General features: G+C 42.4%; 1 protein-coding gene across 2 annotated transcripts; it reads right to left on the bottom strand.

The window, feature by feature from the left end:
• Positions 1–3,387: 3,387 nt before the first annotated feature.
• On the bottom strand, positions 3,388–23,666 carry cox-1 (cyclooxygenase-1). 2 transcript variants are annotated; one of them, NM_001124361.1, is given in 11 exon segments: positions 3,388–4,056; positions 4,975–5,122; positions 7,243–7,529; positions 7,920–8,166; positions 11,476–11,559; positions 17,091–17,272; positions 17,418–17,561; positions 20,756–20,896; positions 21,378–21,494; positions 23,217–23,303; positions 23,403–23,650. In NM_001124361.1, coding segments are annotated over 11 exon segments (1,875 nt in total). In that variant the 5' UTR covers positions 23,491–23,650; the 3' UTR covers positions 3,388–3,706.
• Positions 23,667–24,471: the final 805 nt, after the last annotated feature.

The raw sequence follows: 24,471 nt of genomic DNA, 5'->3' as shown, positions 1-24,471 counted from the left end.
GTCACCATGATCCCTCAAATTTCTCTACGTTGTAAACCTTAAAAAATATATATATTATAGCTAGGAAAATTATTATTTTCAATGACGGCCTAGGAACAGTGGGTTAACTGCCAGAACGACAGATTTGTACCATGTCAGCTCAGGGATTTGAACTTGAAACCTTCCAGTTACTAGTCCAACGCTCTTACCACTAGGCTACCCTGCCACCCAGGTGGGTTGATATACAGAAAGACCAAGTCCATGTTATGGCAAGCCTAAAGCTATCGATGTTACATTGAGCTTGGTGAATGGATATGAATTATATTTCTATTACAGTATGCTGGAAGACTAAGGCCACGCTCATTTAAAAAAATGATCGTCCTCCCTCCTCTTAAACGTCACCGACCACCACTGCATGGAACAGTCTGCAAAATACCCTTCACCTAGATGTAAACTCAGCAAAAAAAGAAACGTCCCTTTTTCAGGACCCTGTCTTTCAAAGATAATTCGTAAAAATCCAAATAACTTCACAGATCTTCATTGGAAAGGGTTTAAACACTGTTTCCCATGCTTGTTCAATGAACCATAAACAATTAATGAACATGCACCTGTGGAACGGACTGCAGATGTGACCAGGGTAAATTGCAATGTCCGTACTGTGAGAAGCTTAAGACAGCACTACAGGGAGACAGGACGGACAGCTGATCGTCTTCGCAGTGGCAGACCACATGTAACAACACCTGCACAGGATCGGTACATCCGAACATCACACCTGCTGGAAAGGTACACGATGGCAACAACAACTGCCCGAGTTACACCAGGAACACACAATCCCATCATCAGTGCTCAGACTGTCCGCAATAGGCTGAGAAAGGGTGGACTGAGGGCTTGTAGGCCTGTTGTAAGGCAGGTCCTCACCAGACATCACTGGCAACAATGTTGCCTATGGGCACAAACCCATCGTCACTGGACCAGACAGGACTGGAAAAAAAGTGCTCTTCACTGACGAGTCGCGGTTTTGTCTCACCAGAGGTGATGGTCGGATTCGCGTTTATCGTCGAAGGAATGAGCGTTACACCGAGACCTGTACTCTGGAGCGGGATCGATTTGGAGGTGGAGCGTATGTCATGGTCATCAGACTGAGCTTGTTGTCATTGCAGGAAATCTCAACGCTGTGCGTTACAGGGAAGACACCCTCCTCCCTCATGTGGTACCCTTCCTGCAGGCTCATCCTGACATGACCATCCAGCATGACAATGCCACCAGCCATACTGCTCATTCTGAGCGTGATTTCCAGCAAGACAGGAACGTCAGTGTTCTGCCATGGCCAGCAAAGAGCCCGAATCTCAATCGCATTGAGCACGTCTAGAACCTGATGGATCGGAGGGGTGAGGGCTAGGGCCATTCCCCCCAGAAATGTCTGGGAACTTGCAGGTGCCTTGGTGGAAGAGTGTGGTAACATCTCACAGCAAGAACTGTCAAATCTGGTGCAGTCCCTGAGGTAGAGATGCACTGCAGTACTTAATGTAGCTGGTGGCCACACCAGATACTGACTGTTACTTTTGATTTGATTTTGACCTCCCCCTTTGTTCAGGGACACATTATTCCATTTCTGTTAGTCACATCTGTGAAACTTGTTCAGTTTATGTCTCAGTTGTTTAATCTTATGTTCATACAAATATTTACATATGTTAAGTTTGCCGAAAATAAACGCAGTTGACAGTGAGAGGATGTTTCTTTTTTTGCCGAGTTTAATAGTGCCCCTTAGCGAGTTTAAAACTCTGGGCCAAAACTCTGTAGAGGAAGAGGGTAAATGATTTCTGGAGGCCGGATGTGCGCTTACTGACATGTTGTGGTTTTTGTATTGTAAATTGTGTAATGTATTGACTACTGCTGCTTTCTTGGCCTGTGTCTCAACGGGTTTTTGTTCTCTCGTGTAATTGCATAGCCTATAGCAATGTTGCCCAACACGAGCTCATGGGATCTCATTGTTTGATTAGATTTGCCATTACCTTTGCATTGATGTTAGCGTGATTAGACAGACAAGAGTACTGAGTACCAGGCAGTTAGCAAGTTTGGTAGGCTAATAATGACCATTAGCAGCATCAGAGCTTGGAGAAGCCTAATTACCGTGACTAATGTGGAATTTGACTGCCTTCATGACTGCGGTGTGGCAATAACAAAGTCACAGTCACCGCACAGCACAACATGCAATTACCTACAGTGCCTTGCGAAAGTATTCGGCCCCCTTGAACTTTGCGACCTTTTGCCACATTTCAGGTTCAATTTTGGTTTCATCTGACCAGAGCACCTTCTTCCACATGTTTGGTGTGTCTCCCAGGTGGCTTGTGGCAAACTTTAAACGACACTTTTTATGGATATCTTTAAGAAATGGCTTTCTTCTTGCCACTCTTCCATAAAGGCCATATTTGTGCAATATACGACTGATTGTTGTCCTATGGACAGAGTCTCCCACCTCAGCTGTAGATCTCTGCAGTTCATCCAGAGTGAACATGGGCCTCTTGGCTGCATCTCTGATCAGTATTCTCCTTGTATGAGCTGAAAGTTTAGAGGGACGGCCAGGTCTTGGTAGATTTGCAGTGGTCTGATACTCCTTCCATTTCAATATTATCGCTTGCACAGTGCTCCTTGGGATGTTTAAAGCTTGGGAAATCTTTTTGTATCCAAATCCGGCTTTAAACTTCTTCACAACAGTATCTCGGACCTGCCTGGTGTGTTCCTTGTTCTTCATGATGCTCTCTGCGCTTTTAACGGACCTCTGAGACTATCACAGTGCAGGTGCATTTATAAGGAGACTTGATTACACACAGGTGGATTGTATTTATCATCATTAGTCATTTAGGTCAACATTGGATCATTCAGAGATCCTCACTGAACTTCTGGAGAGAGTTTGCTGCACTGAAAGTAAAGGGGCTGAATAATTTTGCACGCCCAATTTTTCAGTTTTTGATTTGTTAAAAAAGTTTGAAATATTCAATAAATGTCGTTCCACTTCATGATTGTGTCCCACTTGTTGTTGATTTTTCACAAAAAAATACAGTTTTATATCTTTATGTTTGAAGCCTGAAATGTGGCAAAAGGTCGCAAAGTTCAAGGGGGCCGAATACTTTCGCAAGGCACTGTATATACACTTCCGTTAATTTTGTCAACTGGTACCGGGGGACCTTCAGACGAGTCCTGAGGCCTGTGGTCGTCCTAAGCAAAACGTGAGAGTCTCACCTTTGCATAGAGGGGTCATAATAGTTTGTACAGTAGGTCAAACCCTTTAGACACTACAGAGGACTGTGTGAGAAGACTGATCATGGTTTGACCAACACCGCTCTAGCTCTGTCACAGATGCAGTGGATTGAGACTCATCCAATACAACAACAAAAAGATATCTGTAGCTTAAATTGACTGATTTTCTGGGAATTATTTTATTATGGGGATTATATTTCCACTGGGGTGCGGACATTGACCTTAGGGGGTTCATTAACTCCGAAACCACACTGCTTTCAACATACTTGTATTCCTCATTTATTCAAGCGTTTCCTTTATTTTGTCAGTCACCTGTACATAGGACATATGCAACATGGGAATGATTCATAAATGCAGCCTATGCATTGTAAATGTAGTATACAGTATAGGCATCGTAGGTGGACATGGGCACTACGGTAAGACCATTTAAAAAAACTAACGTAACCATGGATACAGTAATCACAATGGCTTACAGTTCAGTGGACTGTTTCCTTGGCGGTTCCTCCTGCCCGGCTGGAGGGACATTGAAGGCTACGTATGGACACCAATTAGTGTTCAGACACACCAGTCTCTCCAGCGAGGCCGAGTTGACTATATCAAAGCCTGTCTGGCCTCCAAATGTGCTGGGCTTCCAGTACTCAGGGGAACAGATGGGGTTACCCAGAAGGCCTTTCAGGGAGAACGGAGCCCCCATCTCCACCATGCTCTCACCAAATATGGCGTTGGGGCGTGTCTTCTCCAGCATGATGGCGGGGTAGAACTCCAGCGCATCGATGTCCCCATAGAGCTCCTCCAGCTCCCTGGCCATCTCCTCCTCACCTGGAGGACAATATAAAATATCATTATTGTCCCAGAAGGGCAATTCGGTTGCAGCGAACTACACATATAGGGCACATTTAAAGTAAATGAATACAAATACAATACAGAAGAGAAGAGTAAAAGAGCATTAGAAACACATGATCTAGTTAAAGAGAAGACTGTTGTCCTTTCATCTCAAACCAAAGACTGCAGTTGGCTTCTTAAGAGGCTGACCCACGTCAGGATGATGCTGAATGACAGCTGCTTTGAGAGAACGTTGTTATTTCCCATATTTTCAATTTGCATGAGGGGCAATTACACGGTGACAGAGTGATGCTGAGACTCTGATTTGTTACTTTAAAATGTATGCCAAGCAAAACTAATCGTTTCAAAGTTAAACAAGCCATACAACTCGATGCACAAGGATGACTTAATTTCCACTTAACATTTTATAAGAAGACATTTACTTGCAGAACAGTGCAGATACAAAGTTTGGTAACAGAATGAGTGCACAATTCGTCATTCTGGTTTGTTTAACTTTGCAAACCATTCAACTCAATGCACAAGAAGAGCACAGATGCGAAATTTGGTGACAGAATGACGCAGTCATTCGGTTACCAAACTTTGCATCTGCACGGTTCTTCGAGTAAATGTGTTTTTATAAAATGTTCAGTGGAAATTGTTAAGTCATCCTTGTGCATCGAGTTCTATGGCTTGTTCAACTTTGCAATGATTAGTTTTGCTTGGCATACATTTTAAAGTAACAAATCAGTCTCAGCATCACTCTGTCACCATGTAATTTCCCATGAGCATATATAGAAAAAAATTAAAAAGTGATGTGTAACAGACGTTAAGCTGCTTTGCATAGACAGTACCTCATTCCATAGAAGCCTTTTGTGGTGCCGGCATTTCTAATCTCTAAAATATATGTGGTCTTACCAGTGAAGTCAGAGAAAGATGTGTAGGGCTTCAGGTTGAACCTCTTCCTGTACTCGTTGAAGGGTTGGAGACGCAGAGTCCTGGACTCTTCAATAACCCCCTCGGCCACATTGGTCACCACTGGGTGGATGTTCCGACCTCCTCCTATCTGAGAAACAGGATTAAAATCAGACAGACCCCATACCCATTGTAGGCAATGGTGTACACTACACTAAGGGCTCGATTCAATCTGCTTCGTGGAAATTCAGCTTTACACTGTGATTGTAATTTTAAAAAAAGGCAATATTCCCGCTTTATCAGAGACTGCATTCCGGTAAATGCTCCTTATGTCGGCTCAATCAGAAATTACCTTTACGTTTCTATCGCGGAATCTGTAACGATTCAGCTTTCCGGATTGAATAGAGCCCTACATCTGAAAGGATCAAACAGGCACCCCCCTGTATAAATATAGGATGCATGAGAACAAAATGGAAAAAAAGTCATTCAAATAAATGAATGACCCACCTATGAAGGGCCCGAAATGTGTTACTCCATATACACCTAGGCACCTATTACCATACCACGTTCAAAGGCACTTGAATATTTTGTCTTGCCTATTCACCCTCAATGGCACACATACACAGATAGCATGTTTCTACTCGCTAATACTGCATAGATAGCTGCTGCTCTGCTGAGAAAGATTGATATCAATAAGCCACAGAGAAAAATATTTACAGACGACAGATAGCATCTTGTTTAAGCCTTCTGTCATGATCTATCACAGCTTCTAATCAACAGAAAACCGCTCTGTAGTTGATTCTGTAGATATGGAACGCAGAGCACTAACAAGTTTGCAGGGCTGTGGTGACAGTTACAACATGTGCTATTTTACTGCGCACAATTATGGACTTCACACCAAGTAGTGTCAAATTTACAATCAGGCTACTCAATCTTGCCTTATTTGCCCTGTCCCAACCTCACCCTCCCTTTCTCCATCTCTCTTACACAACGTCTGCCTTGCTCAAAATAAGAAGTACCAGAACACACAAATCAGTCCAATGTGTCCATTTGAATTCAAGTCACTCACCAGGTGACGTGGAGAGGATCTGCGTCTGCACCACGTACTCCCACTACTGGTGTCCCCCAGGGCTCGGTTCTAGGCCCTCTTCTCGCTATACACCAAGTCACTCGGCTGCGTCATGTCCTCACATGGTCTCGCTTATCATTGCTATGCGGATGACACTCAACTACTTTTCTCCTTTTCCCCCTTCTGACACTCAGGTGGCAACACGAATCTCCGCGTGCCTGGCAGATACCTCAGCTTCGATGACAGCTTACCAACTCAAGCTCAACCGCAACAAGTCGGAGCTACTCTTCCTCCCGGGAAAGGCCTGTCCGCTCCAAGACCTCTCCATCACGGTTGACAACTCCACGGTGTCCCCCTACCAGTGTGTAAACTACCATGGCATGAACCATGACAACCCCCTGTCGTTCGCTGCAAATATCAGAGCAGTGACTCGCTCCTGCAGGTTCATGCTCTACAACATCCATAGAGTTCTCCCATGTCACCACGCTCCTCCACACTCCACTGGCTCACTACAAGACCATGGTAATTACCTACGGAGCAGTAAGACGAACTGACTCTCCCAACATTCAGGCTCTGCTTAATCCCTACACCCCAACCTGAGTTCTCCGTTCTGCCAGGTCTGGTCTCTTGGCCCTCCCACCCCTACGGGAGAGCAGCTCCCGCTCAGCCCAGTCTAAGCACTTCTCTGTCCTGGCACCCCAATGGTGGAACCAGCTTCCTTCCCTCTGAAGCTAGGACACCAGAGTCCCTTGCCCATCTTCTGAAAACATCTGAAACCCTAAATCTTCAAAGAGAATCTTAAATAATCCCACAGCAACACCACCACCTCCTCACCCCCCCAAAAAAGACTTGTGTGAACAAACACTCGCACTTGACTCTTTTCCCCCTTACTAGCTCTGACTTTGCTGAAAGCTACTTTATTGAGGAAAAATGTACTTACTATGACTGTGATGTGCTTGTCCCACCTAGCTATCTTAAGATAGTTTTTTGTAATTTTTGCAGACAAAGATTTTAAATTCAGGAAGTGATTTCAAATAAATAAATAGCTTCTCCTTGTCAGTTTATTGAGAACTCTTAGAAAATAAGTGCCATATTAGCATTGACACCAACCGACTTATGTATGGTATGACAACATTATGGAGACCAGGGTTTACCATTACAACACTGCATATGAAATCCCGTAGTCACCACACACACCATACCTGTCCAGCACACTGGCGGGAGAAGGCGTCCACCAGTTTCTCCACCCCGTAGTGTGTGACGATGGAGGTGTTGAAGATGAACTGGGAGTAGGGCACCTCGTCTCCATCTATGTGGAAGCTGTCTGGCATCAGGGGGTGCCAGTGGTACAGCTGTTTGAACTCCACAGCGATGCGGTTCCTGTACTGGAACGTGGACTTGAAGAGCAGGACTGGGTCAAACTTCAGATCCAACAGGTAGCCACTCAGGTGCTGCACGTACTCCTCGATCACTATCCGGATGGTCTCACCTGGAATATAAACTAAATATGGATCTACACCCAAGAAAATACATTTTGGGGAGAATCTACTGGAGAAGTGTGTTGATTCTTATTGCCCCCGAACTATTCACACAACACATCTAAAAATTGTTAGCTGACATGGCTAATTGAGTGACTGTCAATGACTGACAAAACAAGAGAAAAATTGCTGATGCACAAGCAAATTTCGAACTTGCACCTACTATTCTAACTCGCAACAGTAAGTTGAGAACCCGCTAGGGGGCCCTAAGCAACCCAGCACATGAAAACATTTCCTAGTAATGTATATTCTGCCTAAAGCACTTGAGTGTCTAAAATGGGCAATCTCTGGTGGTATGAAAGGCTAGAGAGAGATCCCTGTCCCGTCAAGTATGTACTTACCTATTACGATGAGCCTGGCGGTCTGGAAGAGCTGCTCGTCCCCCCAGGTGGGGTGCTCTGCCTTCAGGATGTCACAAACGCGGTTGTGTTCTCTCAGCCACAGGGTGGCATACATGGTGAGGCCTGGCAACAGCCCAAACACCTCCTGCCCGATGGCCATACGCTGCCCCACGGGAGTCTCTTGAGGGTATCTCATATTCACCGCCGCCTCAGCCACAGTAGGAGGGTACACCTCACCTTTAACCACCTGGAAGAGAAGATAGTATTAGCCCTTAAGAGCTTTACTGATCCATTAGCACAATGTAGTAACTTGTGAGCATAATGGAATAATGGAAAAACGTATGTGGGGTCCCCTTTGGGTTTTTGTGGAAAAGCGATGTCAAAAGGTCTTGAGCAGTGGAAAAAAGGGTCATGACCACAACATTTTGGAAACACTACTGTAAATAATGATTATCTGAACTCCACCCATACAGTGCCTTCAGAAAGAATTCAGAACACTAGACTTTTTCCATATTTTGTTAAGTTACAGCCTAAAATGGATGAAATAAATAAAAAATCCTCAATCTTCACACAATACCCCATAATGACAAAGCGAAAATAGGTTTAGAAAGGTTTGCAAATGTATTAAAAATATCTTATTTACATAAGTATTCAGACTCTTTGCTATGAGACTCGAAATTGAGCTCAAGTGCATCCTGTTTCCAGTGATCATCCTTGAGATGTTTCTGTAACTTGGAGTCCACCTGTGGTAAATTCTATTGATTGGACATGATTTGGAAAGACGCACACCTGTCTATATAAGCTCCCACAATTGACAGTGCATGTAGGAGCAAAAACCAAGCCATGAGGTCGTAGGAATTGTCTGTAGAGTTCCGAGACAGGATTGCACCGAGGTAGAGATCTGGGGAAGGGTACCAAAACATTTCTGCAGCATTGAAGGACACCAAGAACACAGGGGCCTCCTCTATTCTTAAATGGAAGAAGTTTGGAACAAACCAAGACTCTTCCTAGAGCTGGCCGCCCGGACAAACTGAGCAATCAGGGGAGAAGGGTCTTGGTCATGGAGGTGACCAAAACCTGATGGTCACTGACAGAGCTCCTCTATAGTAGAGTTGCCAGGCGGAAGCCACTCCTCAGAAAAAGGCACATGACAGCCCGCTTGAGAGTTTGCCAAAAGGCACCTGAAGACTATCAGACCATGAGAAACAAGTTTCTCTTGTCTGATGAAACCAAGATTGAACTCTTTGGCCTGACTGCCAAGCGTCACATCTGGAGGAAACCTGGCACCATCCCTACAGTGAAGCGTGGTGGTGGTGGCAGCATCATGCTTTAGGGATGTTTTTCAGCAGCAGGGACTGGGAGACTAGTCAGGATTGAAGCAAAGATGAATGGAGCAATATACAGAGAGATCCTTGATGAAAACCTGCTCCAGAGCACTCAGGACAGCAGACTGGGGCGAAGGTTCACCTTCCAACAGGACATCGACCCTAGGCACACAGCTAAGACAACGCAGGAGTGGCTTCGGGACAAGTCTCTGAATGTCTTTGAGTGGCCCAGCCAGAGATCGGACTTGAACCCGATCAAACATCACTGGAACGACCTGAAAATAGATTTGCAGCAACGCTTCCCATCCAACCTGACAGAGCTTGAGAGGATCTGCAGAGAAGAATGGGAGAAACTCCCCAAATACAGGTGTGCCAAGCTTGTAGCATCATACCAAAGAAGACTCAAGGCTGTAATTACTGCCAAAGGTGCTTCAACAAAGTACTTAGTTATGAAGGGTCTGAATACCTATGTAAATGTGATATTTCCGATTTTATTATTTAAAAAAAATAAAAATAAATAGCAAACAATAGCAAATTTCAAACAAAAAAAAAAACTTTGATTTGTCATTATGGGGTATTGTGTGTAGAGTGATGAGGAAAAAACTATTTAAATCAATTTTAGAATAAGGCTGTAAACTGGAAAAAGTCAAGGGTGTCTGAATACTTTAAGGCACTGTAAATAACCAACAGTTGCTCAGTCATCTCATCCTGAGTTTCACATGCATACCACTGCCAAAAGAGACAATCAATGGGGTTCTTACAACACAACCTCTCCCTGACTCTGAACCAACACCTTTGCCAAAAAAAGATACCATTCCCTTAACGTCCTTCTTTGGAGTCGAATTCAGCTTATTCAACAGATAAAGAAAATGGGCCTCATGGGTGTACTTCTTTATCCTGACACGAGTCAGGATTTCTGGTCAATCAAATGATACACTAACTGGCACCTGGTCACTGAACAATGACTATGCTGTTACCTGCTACCTCTGTGCGGTGGTGGGAGAAGTACTCAATTGTCATACTTTTAGACTTCCTTACTTGCCAACTTTCACTTTTACCTTAATAGAAAATGACTAAAGTATCTGGTTTTATATATACTTAAGTATTAAAAGCAAATGTAATTGCAAACAATATACTGAGTATAAAAATTCAAAGTATAAATCATTTCACAGTCCTTACATTAAGCAAACCAGAGGACACAATTTTCTGGATATTTTAAGTTATGGATAGTCTCCAATACTCAGACTTAATTTACAAACTAAGCATTTGTGTTTAGTGAGTCCACCAGATCAGCAGCCTGGATGTAACATAGTAAATGTAAATCTGTGACACCAAAATTAGTATGATATGTTACACTTGGTATGGTTACATATGACAGATGGTTACTTAAGGCAACGTGAACGTCTAGCAAACCAAAGTTTGCGAGTTCGAATCTCAGACAACTTGAGCATTTTTGCAACTTTCAACTACTTTGCTACTCTGCAATTACTTAGCATGTTAGCTATCCCTTCCACTAACCCTTTAAACTAACTCCTAAACCCCTACACTATCTCATTTGTAACATACTGTACATTTAGAAAATTGGTAACATAATACGAATTGCAATTCGTAACCTATCATACGAAATGGGTGATAAACATGAATGATTTGGAAATGTGAACTTCACATTTCCAAATCTTGGCTTGCTTGTATGACATCATAGCAGTATTTATTATAATCCTCAACTTCAAATTTTTCAAAACACATTGAGTCCTCAATTTACAGAACCCCCATGCAAAAGCTGCCCAATTAGCGGGAGGGAAAGAGGCATATTCTTGTCGCACGAGGTGCTCAAGTTCAGAATGGCAGTCAGTCAAAATCCATACAGAGCTGTGAAGCGCAGAGCCAGACCTCTGACGTCATGTAACTGTACAGCCACTGCGTTCCTATGTAGGCGTTTATCCGTGCCCAAATCTGCCATTTTAAACCTGTATATAGAAGAGCAAATCCGTTTTGAGATTTTTCTTTAAATCCAATTTATGTTGGTTCCACCTTTTTTTTAAAAATATATTTAACCACATTAGTATGAAAAGGGTTGGAAAGGGTTAAAAGTGTAAAGGGTTGAAAGCACATGTACCACAGAGTGGACCTCAGAGTGGACCACACAGAGTGGACCACTACAGTAACATTCCAGTGGAGACTTGTCCATGCTTTCTCATAGCTGGAGTGGAGTTATGCATTCCTCCACATACCTGATATTTCATCTTTCCGTCTTTAAGAAGCCGGAGGTTCAGTTGACGCACCAGATTATCTCCGTAGACATTGCCGGCATCCACCTGGTTAGAGATTAATAACATGAGATTAACATGAAATTAATTTTTTTTTAAAAAGAGATTCACATTCGTGAGACAGGATGCAGGCAAGAGACATAGATGAATATGACTCCCATGTATCTCGCAGAGCGTGCAAGATTTGGTTCCTGCAAAGAACAAGATTATATTGCGGCTGTTGGAATAGTATGGAGAGAAAAAAAGTATGAAAAAAGTGCAGCATCATGCTGTGGGGATGTTTTTCGGCAGCAGGGACTGGGAGAGTAGTTATCCACTTATCTGTGCCTTGACACAATCCAGATCTGTGCCTTGACACAATCCTGTCTCGGGGGCTCTACGGACAAACCTTCGACCTCATGGCTTGGTTTTTGCACTGACATGTACTGTCAACTGTGGGAATTTATATAGACAGGTGTGTGCCTTTCCAAGTCCAATCAATTGAATTTACCACAGGTGGACTCCAATCAAGTTGTAGAAACATCTCAAGGATGATCAATGGAAACAGGATGCACCTGAGCTCAATTTCAAGTCTCATAGCAAAGGTTCTGAATACTTATGTGAATAAGGTGTTGGAATCGGCTAAATTTTGAACATTGAGATATTAAATAAATGACAGAGACGAAGCCTTGAATAGAAAGAATCTGTATCAACCCAGAAGGCTTTGGAATGTGTTTGATGGAGGAGAGGAGAGCGATGTGTTGATATGGGGAAGACAGAAGGATATCTGTGGATTAGGCGAAGGAGGGGTAGAGGTCAGGAGGTGAGGGGTGAGGTCAGTTCCCCTTAAGGGAGTAATCAGGGTTTGTCATCCTGTTACCCTCTTTATTAGCTTCCTGTGGAGCCATAAACTCTAAGGAGGAGTGTCTTAAGTAGGATGTCTATAGCTGATGGAAATAAATGTTTTGCTGTCTGATTACAGCTGTACAGAACCTTTAGGAATGATTAAACTTGGTTAAAGCTTCTCTAGTGTCCGTGAGTTATTTACTCTGAAAAATAAGAATGTAACAGACAGCGCTGCGAGCAGGGTTCACCACAACTTAGAGTCAAGCCATGGAGTCCAGATTAGTGGAGCAGAGCGCAGGGTGTGAGTGAGTGTGTGGAAAAGGTTGGTTTATGCCCCATGGGGAGAGGGCGCGATGAGAGATGTGGGTTATCAATAATAGTGATATTTGAGGAAGTACTGGAATAGGACATAAGATCCTGTCCGTATTCTCCAGTAATAAATTCGCAGACGCTATGGTATTGGTACTAATAGAAGGTATTAAGTGCCGCGACCAATTAATTATTATCTGGGGAAAGTGTGTAGTGCTATCTTAGAAAATGGGTGTGTATTGTAGACGGGAGTGAAGAATGCTAAAATACCCTGAACACCGACGGGAGTGTTTAGGAATAATAACTATTGATATGGCGACAAACGGACCCATTTCTCCCTGTAATATAGAGATAGCAGAATTTAATAAAGCCATGGAGGCGCTAAAAGAAGAGTACGAGCATTCTGCCAATTCGCCTGGAATATGGGAAAAATGTAGCAAATTAGATCCAAATTGGACAACATTTTTCGTGCTGACGGAGAATTCAAATCAAATAAAGAATTCAGGGAGGCAATTATGACTTGGCACAAGGACATAAAACCAGAATCAAAAGCGCAAGATACCAGCGTTTTGATGTCAGCATTCTAGCAACCAAAAATGCATAACGATAAACCCATAAAGTGTAACACCAGTACTTTACTACAGAAGGCCTGGGAGTGTGTTGAAAAGAAATTGCGCTTTTGCTTTGATGACGGGGTTGAACGCTGTGATCAAAACGGTAATTACGGGGGTAGATTTGATTTGAGACGATGTTTTGAGAGTGGAATATGACTCTGCTCACCTCGCAGACGTGCGAGGGGTTAATAAGGCCATAGAGAAAAATCACTAACTATGGCTTCAATGGCCAGGATAAAGCTAAGAACCGTAGCGAAAAAAAAACTAAGCGTAAGGAGATAGTCCCTCATCTAAAACAGGGAGCTATCGGGCATTGGAAGAATGAGTGTAAGGTGATACTGGAACCTAGTGCATTAGCAGGAAATGCAGCTATACAAGAGTTTGCATCTTTTTCAAAAGAGCAACAACTACTCGTTTTGAAGTTAGCAAGAATGTAAATTTCACATAGCGGTGTATTATTCCGTTCGATCAATAGTGGTTCATAGATATTACGTTTTTTATGTGAAAGGAGACGTAGGAGGCGTAGGCTTTTTGACATTTGCCTTCGAGATGGTATAAAGGAAAGGTTAATGTCATAATTCGTCATATATTCAATGTTTGTCTAATTTACTGTAACAGAAATGTAATGAACTTAACTGTTGTTATGATCTGTGTTTTTTTTTTTTTTTTTAGGTTTTCATGGAAGGTGATGTCAGATCGTGTTTCAATGCATTGTAGAAATAATTTGACCATAGACGGTGTGTGTTAACCTCACAACCCTGCCTAAACGTCTGAAGAAAAAGTGACGAAGGCGTGCTATAAGAGACAGTGACTTTTACCGCTCCTATCTGAGTCCGAGCCATAAAACAGGACCAGGGTGCTGAGAGCGCGTGTGGAGTGAGTGTAGAGAGAGAGAAGCTCAGCTGAGAGACTCGTGTACGTGGGAGAAACTGAAGTGTCTATTTGGATATTAAAAATCAGGACATTATCAAGGGCCATGAAATGTGACAGGCAAAAGTGACATGTGCCGTTGGGAAAATGAACTGTAAACGATATCCGAAGTAGACACGCTAGAATGATAAGTGTCGTGTGAAGGAAGGAAGGGTGGGGTAGGGGGGGGGGGTATACGCCCTAACTATTTAAACTGAAAATGCATTGAGATCCTGATCTTTCTTTACTAGGCCACTCATGACAGGAAAACAGGGGGAAAAGGGGGGGCTGTAATGAGAAGAGTTATGGCCGGCAATAAAAGGTGCTTTATAAATGTGTTCTAACAGGGATGATGTGTGGGGAGTTGATCAACTGGAATTTGAGCCTTAGTCTCAAAGTAAGCACTGAGGTCAGTCATTCTAAATTCGGGTTGGATAAGTTCTATAAATGTTTTCGTTGTGATTGGAATACTGAGAGAGAGAGAATGGATAAAGCACGATGAGGGGCTGGGCCGCTGCTAACATTTATGTGGCCGAAAGGGTTTTAAGAAACTTCTCTAAGTGTCATCGTGAGGGGAGATCATTTGTGTGGGAGACTCACTGGATGACAGCTTGGGACAACCATGAAAGTTGGTTTTTGTTTTACCCTCTATTCAGAGTTGATATGTTACGTCGCATCAATGAGTGGTGCAAAGTCATTAAAATATGTACTTTGTTTCTCTTTTCTTTTCAAGTGAATATGTTTTTAGGTTTTGTGGAACATGAGGGTGTTTCATTGTTCCAGAGGAGGGAAGGATGTATATTGACTAAATTGATTTGAGAATGTGTTGGTAGGTTTGTAAATGTATAAAATGCATTTGGAGTATAGTGTGTTGTGGGTTAGACGTAATGATAGAGGAGTATCATTCCCAGAGACTGAATATTGTTACAGGAGATAGCTGCTCTCCTTCTATGAGCTAACTGTACACAATATGGGGATTTAATTGAACGTTACACATACCCAGATCATGGTGAAAGTAGAAGAGACAGTGTTGTTATTTCAGACACCATTTTCAACTTTCAGTAATGAGTTTGTCACAGAAGGCATAACACTTGAAAGAATAGCAACAGATCCCTGTATACAGGAGGCCACATCGCCAGAAGGACTAGCTACAGATCCCTGTATACAAGAGGCCACATTGCCAGAAGTCATAATAATAGCATCACATCTCCTGCAGTGTGATTAAGAAACATGTGACTCAGAGTTTTGTACGGTTGGAAACTCTTCCAACGCCACTAATCTCGCCCCCATTTCTGAAAGCTAATAAACACTAGACATACCTCCCAGTAGATTGGGACCAAACCACAGTAAATGGTACATGTCAGAAGGTGGCTGCTTATCAACCGTTGGGGCCCAAAGTTTACACTGTAACAAAGGTGTTTTCGGCCTTGGGATGAGAGATGTGTACCTAACTTGAGCACAGGGATGTATTATCCACAGGTACCAACTGTAGCAGAATACAGGAGGTCAGTGGAGATGTTGGTGACTAGAGACCAAGGGATATAATGAGAAACAGGTAGGGGGTATCTGAAAGTTCAGTCCTAGACTTATCAGTAAAACACGAAGACAATAGAAGAGCAGGAGACAAATTACGGGCAATAGCTAGTCTCACAGCAGTCCCTGTAGGGACAGTAACAGAAAAAGCAGTAGCAGAAGCGTAGAATGCTATATTGATAGCATGGAATTGGACAACTGTGCAAATGAGGGGTATTGTGAGACTATAGTCATGGGCCATGTTGGAAGTGGCTATGGTTACATTTGTAGCATTGTTGGGATATCAGTTTATGACGACTCACGTCACATGGATTGGTTGCTGGTAACTGGGGAACCGATGGGATGACAGGGGATGATGTTATTCAAATATCACAAATTATGTTGTCAGGAAATAACCCATGTGTTGCAGTGTGCATATCCTCAGGTGGAACCAAGATATAACCCAGGGCACGGGCTGAATTCTGGAGATTAAGTGTACATCAAGAGACACCAGGGGGGTGTTGGAACAGCATTGACTTGAGAGACACACTACTTTGAACAGTACCTGCAGTGGTTAAGATCGTCATGTCTCTCCTTGGGAGGGGGCATAGTTTTCACGTGAAGTGAGGTCCAACAGCATAATGGGTGAGTGAAGACACCATGACACAGGAGGCGGAGCGAGAGACAGAGACTAGATTCCACTGTAAGATATACAGATGGGTTGAGTCTGGGAACTACTATAAACATCATAGTTGGTTTGGGGTTTAGCTGCTTTATGGGTTAATGCATAATATGATAGAGGATAGAGGGGTAATTGTACTGTGAACAAAATGTTGAAGGCATTGATGTAAAAGCAGATACAGTGCCGAGTTCCCTCAAGAGGATGGAACGTGGATTAGGGATACGCACTTGCACATCAGGTGTTTGTGCCAATCAGGTGAAATGGAGAAGATGGGGAACAAAGTGAAAATGACATGGGAACACTTCTCGGAACCTGGGGCCTAAAGGGGAAGACTGGGTGAAAGCATGAGGAAGCTTTTTAGAGCTTTCATATTTGTAGAACACAGCAGAAAATGATCTTGGAGGCATAGAGTCAGGTGAAGAGAGAGTGGGAATTGTCATGGTTTCAGACTTTGGTTTTCATGCATATTTAAATATGTATATCACATTGTTAATACTGTTATGTTTTATGTTTTTTTGTTTCAGTTTTTGTTTTTTATAAATTTGCTAATTTTTCTAAAAACCTATTTTGGCTTCGTCATTATGGGGTATTGTGTGTAGATTGATCATTTATTTAATCAATTTTAGAATAAGGCAGGAACAGAATATAGAAAAGGTCAAGGGGTCTGAATACTTTCCGAATGCACTGTATAACATAGTGTACAGTACAGGGAGTGCCAAGTAACTCACCCCATGCCCCAGAGCCCTGGTAAAGCCCAAGCCCATGCTGTTTCGGGTCTTGAAGAACTGATGGGTGAAGTGCTGAGCGAAGAAAGCAAACATTAGGTTGGTTCCCCTTGGATCCCGCCTGAATTGCCTCCTCAGAAGAAACTTCTCCACCACCAGCTTTGGGTCTGGGAGGACAGACTTTCCTGGAGAAAAGAGAGGAACGAAAGTATGTTAGCTATGCATGTTGCAGTTGGGAAGATTTATTTCACTGGGTAATCTCCAGTAAAGTCTTTGTGGGATGCCTTCATCCTATTTTCTGATAGGAACTTTGGATGCCCTCCATCTCACCTTTGGTACCCATAGGTGTGGGGCAGTCTTCTGGCACAGGGGGTAGGATACGGGTGTAATAGGAAACATTGGAGTAGGACTCCCAGCTGAGGTATCCATACTTGGAGTTGAAGGTAGGAGGACTCGGAATAAGGTTGGATCTGACTTTGGGAGGGAGAAAACATAATTGTTTGACACATTGATCATTATAGCCCTAAAGTTTTACTGAAAATGCAATAACAATGTTAGGAGGAAATACCACCCATGGGATAGGTGTGTGTGTGTGGTTGTACTATCCTTGTGGGGACCAGAAGTCCTCACAAGCAGTGGAGGCTCCTCAGAGGAGGAAGGGGAGGACCATCCTCCTCAGTGAATTAAAAAATTTTTTTAATTGTGAAACATTTAAATTGATCCATTTTAGATAAATCTACACTAAATATAATCACATCACCAAATAACGGATTAAAAACACACTATTTTGCAAAGAAGGTCTGCAGTAGCCTCAACAGTACTCTGTAGGGTAGCACCATTGTGTAGCCGGCGCGCAGTTAGCTTCTGTCCTCCTTTGGGTACATTGACTTCAATACAAAACCTTGGAGGCACATGATTTTCACGCCCTTCCATAGACTTACACAGTAATTATGACAACTTCCGGAGGACATCCTCCAGAATATCAGACCTCTTGCCGCATGAACCGACATGTTGTCCACCCAATCAAAGGATCAGAGAATGAATCTAGTACTGAAAGCATAAGCTACAACGAGCTAACACTGCAGTGGATAAAATGTGGTAAGTAGTTAACTCAAAAAGAGAGACAATAGTTGAACCGTTTTGAACAAATTAATTTCTTCCAAAATGAAGGAGAAGCAAGAGAGACAGAGATTGAAGGTAAAAAAACAAACAACACTTACCTAGCAAATGCAGCTAGCTAGTTTAGCATACTGAAACACCCTGCTCAAACAGAGATATGCTATGTAAGCTAGCTGGCTATGATTTTCCAACACAACATCACAACATTCTTCCAAGTCAAGGTAAGCTTTTGGTATTATTAATTTATTGCCACTGGGACCCGCCGGTGTAACTGCTTACTGACTGTACACTGTAAAATGACTGCATGATTGTAGGTTTACTAACACGTTAGTTCTATTAGCTATACTGACTATGACTTTACTCAGGCTAATATGGTGACAACGATGTAGACTGTGTGTAGCAGTTTGGCTTGGAAAAGTTGTTTTTGCCTGGTCACATACAGCTGATGTGTTGCGCATTGAAGTCCACAAGCAAAGGGAAGAGGTGAGAGAAGGAGAGCACATAGGACGTGGCTGCCATGAAAGTGAACTGTGTTTACGAGTGATCAGGGGTGTACTCATTTCGGCCGATTATGTTAAAAAACGGAAGCAAGAGGAATAAACATACCTGAATTTGTCCAATAGAAACTATTGTTTGCAACCGTTGAACTAATGATTACGCCCTGTATCAACTAGATGCAGGCAGGAGTGTGCAAGGTGGTGTTAAATGCCACTGTCTGTCCATATGTCACTGCCTGTCACAAATTTGTCTGTGGACCTGTGTGCACCTACATTGCAAACTTTCATTCATAGGCTAGATTGATGATGAGTACATGGAAAATGTGAGTATCATGTAGTAGCCTAAACCTATCACTGTTACATTGAACTGGGTTAATGGAATAAGAATGAGTCATCTTAGAAATAAGGCCATGCTCATGAAAAAGAAAATTGGCCTCCCTCATCTTACTGACCACCACTGCTCACAAGGATAGTAAAACAAGGAAAATTCAAACATGTCGCCATTCCCCACAATGAAAAGGCTATTTTAGGCTTAGGGGTTAGGTTTAGGGTTAGAATTAGGGTTTGGGATTAAGGTTAGGGGTAAGGGTTAGATTTAGGGGTTGGGGAAAATAGGATTTTGAAAACGAAAATCAATTGTTTGGTCCCCACAAGGATAGCAAAACAAGTGTGTGTGTGTCACATTTTAGATGAAGAGATGTCACTTCTCTCATACTCGTAACGTCAGAAAATAACGGTAACCGCAGAACCCAGTTTTTAATCAGTTTTTAAAACTGCAACTTCCAGCAGAGTTAAGACATTCTCAACTTTGAAGAAACTTCCAATTTCAGTGAGTTGAAGAAACTTTCAATTGAAATGAAGAAACATTATTAACGTTCAGTTTAAGACCAGGACTCAATCCAAGGCACATTATAAAGCAGTACAGTAGACGCCCCCTTTAAGGACAATTTCTTCGCCGTTCACGGAGATTGCACTCACGGTAAAAGCTACGGATGTCGGCTCAAGCAGAAATGACCTTTAAAAAAGGGCAATGCCGTCTAGTGCCACGCACTATAACACACCATGGGTTGAATCCCAAATAAAACGAAGAAACGTTCAGTTCAAGAAACACGCAGACTGAAAAATATGATTTCATTCATTTGAAGTGTAGCTTGATTTGGAAAGCCTCAAGCAAACATTTGAGGGATGAAAGTATCAATGTGATGTAACTGAAAAGCAATTCACATTATAGTACATAATATCAAAAAACTATACTTTAACTTTGTCTTTCACATGCATAGCAAAATAAACCTGTGGGCTCTATCATTATTATTTGACACACAAGTCAGGTTTTGCATTTTAGCCAGGGGTTGGAACCTAAATTATTTTCCAAAATGTTTTTCATTTTGTTCCAGTGTTCCGACCAGCAAAATAAAGTTCTGAACCGGTTCGAACAAAACAATAAAAATATATATATATATATATATCAAAATTAAATTACTTCACCAATCAGTCTGGATAGAGCAGCTTGCTATGGTGGCGGCAAGCTATAATAGTTCTGTCGGGCGCGAGATGCGACTGAAATTAAAACTGTCTGCAGTTCTAGCGAGTTAGATGGAAGAACTCGGAGAATGGTGATGACACCATGGGTCAATGTGTGTTATCCAAACATTTACATTGGGGAGAACATAACAGAGAAACCATGAAGCAAATGGACACAAGTTGTAAGCAAACTATCCAATGAGTGCATTGGTAGGGAAGGGAAACTCTTCTCTTAAAGTAACACCATAAGAGTAGATATGAATATGTACAGTACGGGTCTGAGTAGTGATAATGGGATAAGGATTCAATTCTAGAAGCACTTTGGAGAGCATTTATGCATTTTCAACTGTTACAACAGCACAATGGATCCATGCATACATTTCTATCATCATAGCATGTTTCACCTGGATCTAAAGCACTGTACACTTTATGGTACTAAGTTAGCCCTTCCACCACTTATACATAGCGCCCACTATAGCAACCATTTTGTGCCAGAATGCTCATGGCTGCATTGAATGTCAGGCGACTAACCTGTGAGGACCACCCTCATGAGCCAGTCCCGCATGAAGGTCCTGTTGATGAGGTTCCACAGCCAGTGGAAGTGTGTGAGGATGTAGTGGACCACGTCAGGGCTCGGCTTCAGCTGCTGGTGGACTCTCGTCCAGAACTCAGCTAAAACACAGAGAGAGAAGACAAACAGCACACTGCAATTAAAAATTAAAATAAAATCTAGTCATTTCAGCTAATCATAATTAAGTAACTGGTTCCACAGACTTTTTATTTTAGATGACTCAACTTTTCAGTCAAAGTGTTACCTGAACTTAATTAAAATGTATAGTTGGCCCAAACTTAGCTCCAACTTGAGAAAACTTAGCCAAAAATGCAGTCAACTTAAAATGTGTTTGCTCAACTTGTCTCATATGTTCATTCAACTAGAAATTATTATTTGGGCAGCTTCACTAAAAAAATGTTTTAAAAGGTTGTGGAACTAAACACACGGTGCTTTTCGGTCACACACTGTGCTTTTTCTTTGCATCTCTTTACAAATCCTTCCGCACATGAGGAAAGGATAACAATGTTTTGATAAACTAGAGAGGAAAATTGAAACTATAACTTGAATCAGAAGAATGTAGAAGCAAAACACTTTACTTACGGATAGTGCAATTCTGCCCATAGAAGCCGGTGCGAGTGCAGTCACATTCATAGCGGTCAATGCCAAACCTGACACACACACCCCAGTTCTGACAGGGGTAATAGCAACAGGGATTCACTGCAAATGATAAAACATACACATGTCAATTAAAGTATAGTTTAGGCACTGAGCTTTTCCTGACCATGTGACCTTACCAGGAATAGCAGAGTTTTTCCTAGTAGCGTACATACTTTTTCCTGATCAGCACAGTGCCTCATTGTCATAAATTTGCCATCTACAGTAAAGACTGCCAAGACACAATAGAGGGTGTCCATTTGTCCAATGTCTCTCTAGCTTGGGTGCCAGCCTGAAAACTGTGCTTATAGCATCAGTGGAACAATAATCTCAGGCTGGAACTTGATGTGTTGCTCCCTTTTGTTTGATGAAGCAGGGAAGACATTTATTACAGTAACTATGTGACATTATCTGACGAGGATACTCACCGGAACCACAGCTTAATTACCTCGGAGCATGGTATCTTAGTCGGGTACAAATCAAAACTCAAGATGTGTGCACAACCTAACCTACTATTGTCACACACATCTCCCACTGGCAGCAATGCAAAATTGCATTTACAGTAGGTTAAATCATCTCAAATTAAGATTCAGCCTAGAATAAACTAGCAAACTAGGAAAGAAGAGGGTTAGGACTACTGGGAGTCTGACTGGGGTCAGAGGGCTGTGGTAACAGAAACGTCTGCTGCCATGAGACAAGCAAGATGCCAACTCTCACATCCTTGGCCCTGCCATCTCTATCATGTTACGGCTTCCTGTCCTTCCCTCACAGACAGACACACATCCATTGAGATGATCATAAATAGCATTTATCATTTTCAAAATGAAGAGTGGATGTATGAATGGCAGTAGTTCAGCAAACCCTTCCTAATTGAGCAGGATTCTTCAGTCATGTCATTTAGATAACTGGAGTCTTTCAGTCTCTTTCTGCCAAGAGGAAACTGTCTTCATGATAGGAGATAAAACCCTATACTGTGCTAGTAGTCAACACATTCAACTGACAGCACAGATATTGGGGTGAATATTTATAATATACATTTGTATTAACACCATGGTGCCCCCCCCCCCCCCCCCAAAAAAAAACAAAAAACTTTAAAATGACAAAATAATGGAAGTTAAAGATATGTACAATTAGGGCTGTCAATTTATTTGTACAAATAAATTGCATGATCCTTCCATGCAAATCTTCTTGCTTATTTCAAACTAGCTTCCTCCACTTGCAAATATGTTTATTTGTGTCATCTGTGTTGCAATACAAACAAATATGTTTGGATGCCTGTTCATTGGAGCTTCATATTGTAGTGAAACAGCAGGGAGCAGGTCTCGAACCCTCAACCTTGAGCCCGAGGTCCGGCGCGCTGTCGACTGTGCCGCAAAAGCATGCTCGTGCGGCAGGGTCGATTTCCGTGCTTATAAAGTCAGGCTCGTTACACTATTAGAATGTTGTAAACTTCGGAAAATGTAAAAGACACAATGTGCTCTTTCGAGATGTTATTCTTTTCAACAGTTTTAAATAACTGTATACATCTCATATAATCCAGTTGATAGAATTTCAACATATTGATACTAGATAATAATGACACTATAGGTCAGGGACGGGCAACGTTGATGGGGTTGGGGACACAAAAAAATCTGAACTCATGATGAGCCTCAGTGGCTAGAAGGTCTGTGTACCCATATCCATAAAGGATTCCCGAGCCTTTAGTCAGAGTCAGCCATTCCACCTGTTGCCCATCGCTGCAAGTTGCCCGCCCCTGCTATAGGTTTTAAAATATTAAACACCTACCAACAGTACTGGCGTCTTCCACCTCCTCCCCGCGACATGTTGGTAACCTTTGCAGCAGGATACATGCCCAGACCCACACGACGCACTCTTAAAACACAATTATTAACGTGAATGAATGACCAAACCTAAAATGTGAAGGTTTGGTGCCATTGGTAAAAACAAAAAAAATAATTGTCAAAAACTCACCTCTCATTGTAAGATTTACTGCATAAGCACCTTCAGCGGGAGCGTCTTCCCAATACAGCAGTGCAAAAATAATATATGCTGCACTCATGAAGAAATACTCATAACCAATACGATGTATTTCCTTCCTGGAAGCTGTTTAGATACAATCTAAAAACAAGTCCACACAGAATTGCATTCGTGAAAGTTCATTTCGGTAGGGGCGAAAAAAAAATGGTAAGCAACCTCCCCATCTCCTGGTTCACTTCTATACAACACATGGGACTGCTTCATCTTCTTCTTCTTTGGGATTGGGTTTGCGGATCGCATCCAACTTTGAGGTGTTTACACCGCCACCTTCTGTACTGGAGTGTGAGGCCAGTCACGGCCTACCTAAATTACTTTCCGGTAATACAGAATTGGGGAAAAGGACAATTAGCCTGCCAACTATTAGCCCTGACAACAACAACAAAAAACACCCCTCCATTACCTCCATTTAATAACCCTTCTAATTATTCTCAAGGCGAACGGTCTGGGAGGACAGAATCACATTGGACTTGATGCAGTTGCGCATATAAGGAAGAGGCAAAGGAAGAGGCTCCACTCCCTTCAAAATATTTCTACAAGAGAAGACAACGATAAGCAGAACAAGTGGAGATGTTTTGTATGGAGGTCTGGGACTTTTCTGAATTTGGTCTACAAAAAAAATGTTATTGGTATTTGTTAAGTGAGGGGTATTTGATCGAATAGAAGTTACGTAATGTTTAGGTTACAAATGTACTGATATGAGTGGACGCATGTGGCTTTTCTGCAACTTTGAGAAAATGATTTCATATCGGAGTTGTGTCTGCTGTGCTCATACGTATCTGCCCTCTGATTGACTAGAATGTTCCCACCTGATGTTCCGCCTTTTCAACAACGACTCCGGAGAGGAAGAGGCGGAGCGAGAGTGTCCCTTCCTGTCAAAATCTGTCCACGCGGGAATACAGCTATGAACAGGGGCATCATGCACCCCACCCCAATCTGAGTGGGAACAAGTATGTGAGGCCACACACATACCTACTGCCAACCACTATATGAAGAAGTTTAAGGA

Source organism: Oncorhynchus mykiss, chromosome 11 (genome assembly GCF_013265735.2).
Source record: "Oncorhynchus mykiss isolate Arlee chromosome 11, USDA_OmykA_1.1, whole genome shotgun sequence".
NCBI lineage: Eukaryota > Metazoa > Chordata > Actinopteri > Salmoniformes > Salmonidae > Oncorhynchus > Oncorhynchus mykiss.
This window is presented reverse-complemented; position numbering and strand designations above follow the sequence as displayed.

Excerpts from the sequence above, each read along its gene's own strand:
- cox-1 (XM_036934609.1), bottom strand. The coding sequence starts at position 23,490 with ATGAGTGCAGCATATATTATTTTTGCACTGCTGTATTGGGAAGACGCT. Across the intron at positions 21,495-23,216 it reads GGAAGACGCCAGTACTGTTG|TGAATCCCTGTTGCTATTAC; the intron begins GTAGGTGTTTAA and ends TATCATTTGCAG. Across the intron at positions 17,273-17,417 it reads CACACCTATGGGTACCAAAG|GAAAGTCTGTCCTCCCAGAC; the intron begins GTGAGATGGAGG and ends TCTTTTCTCCAG.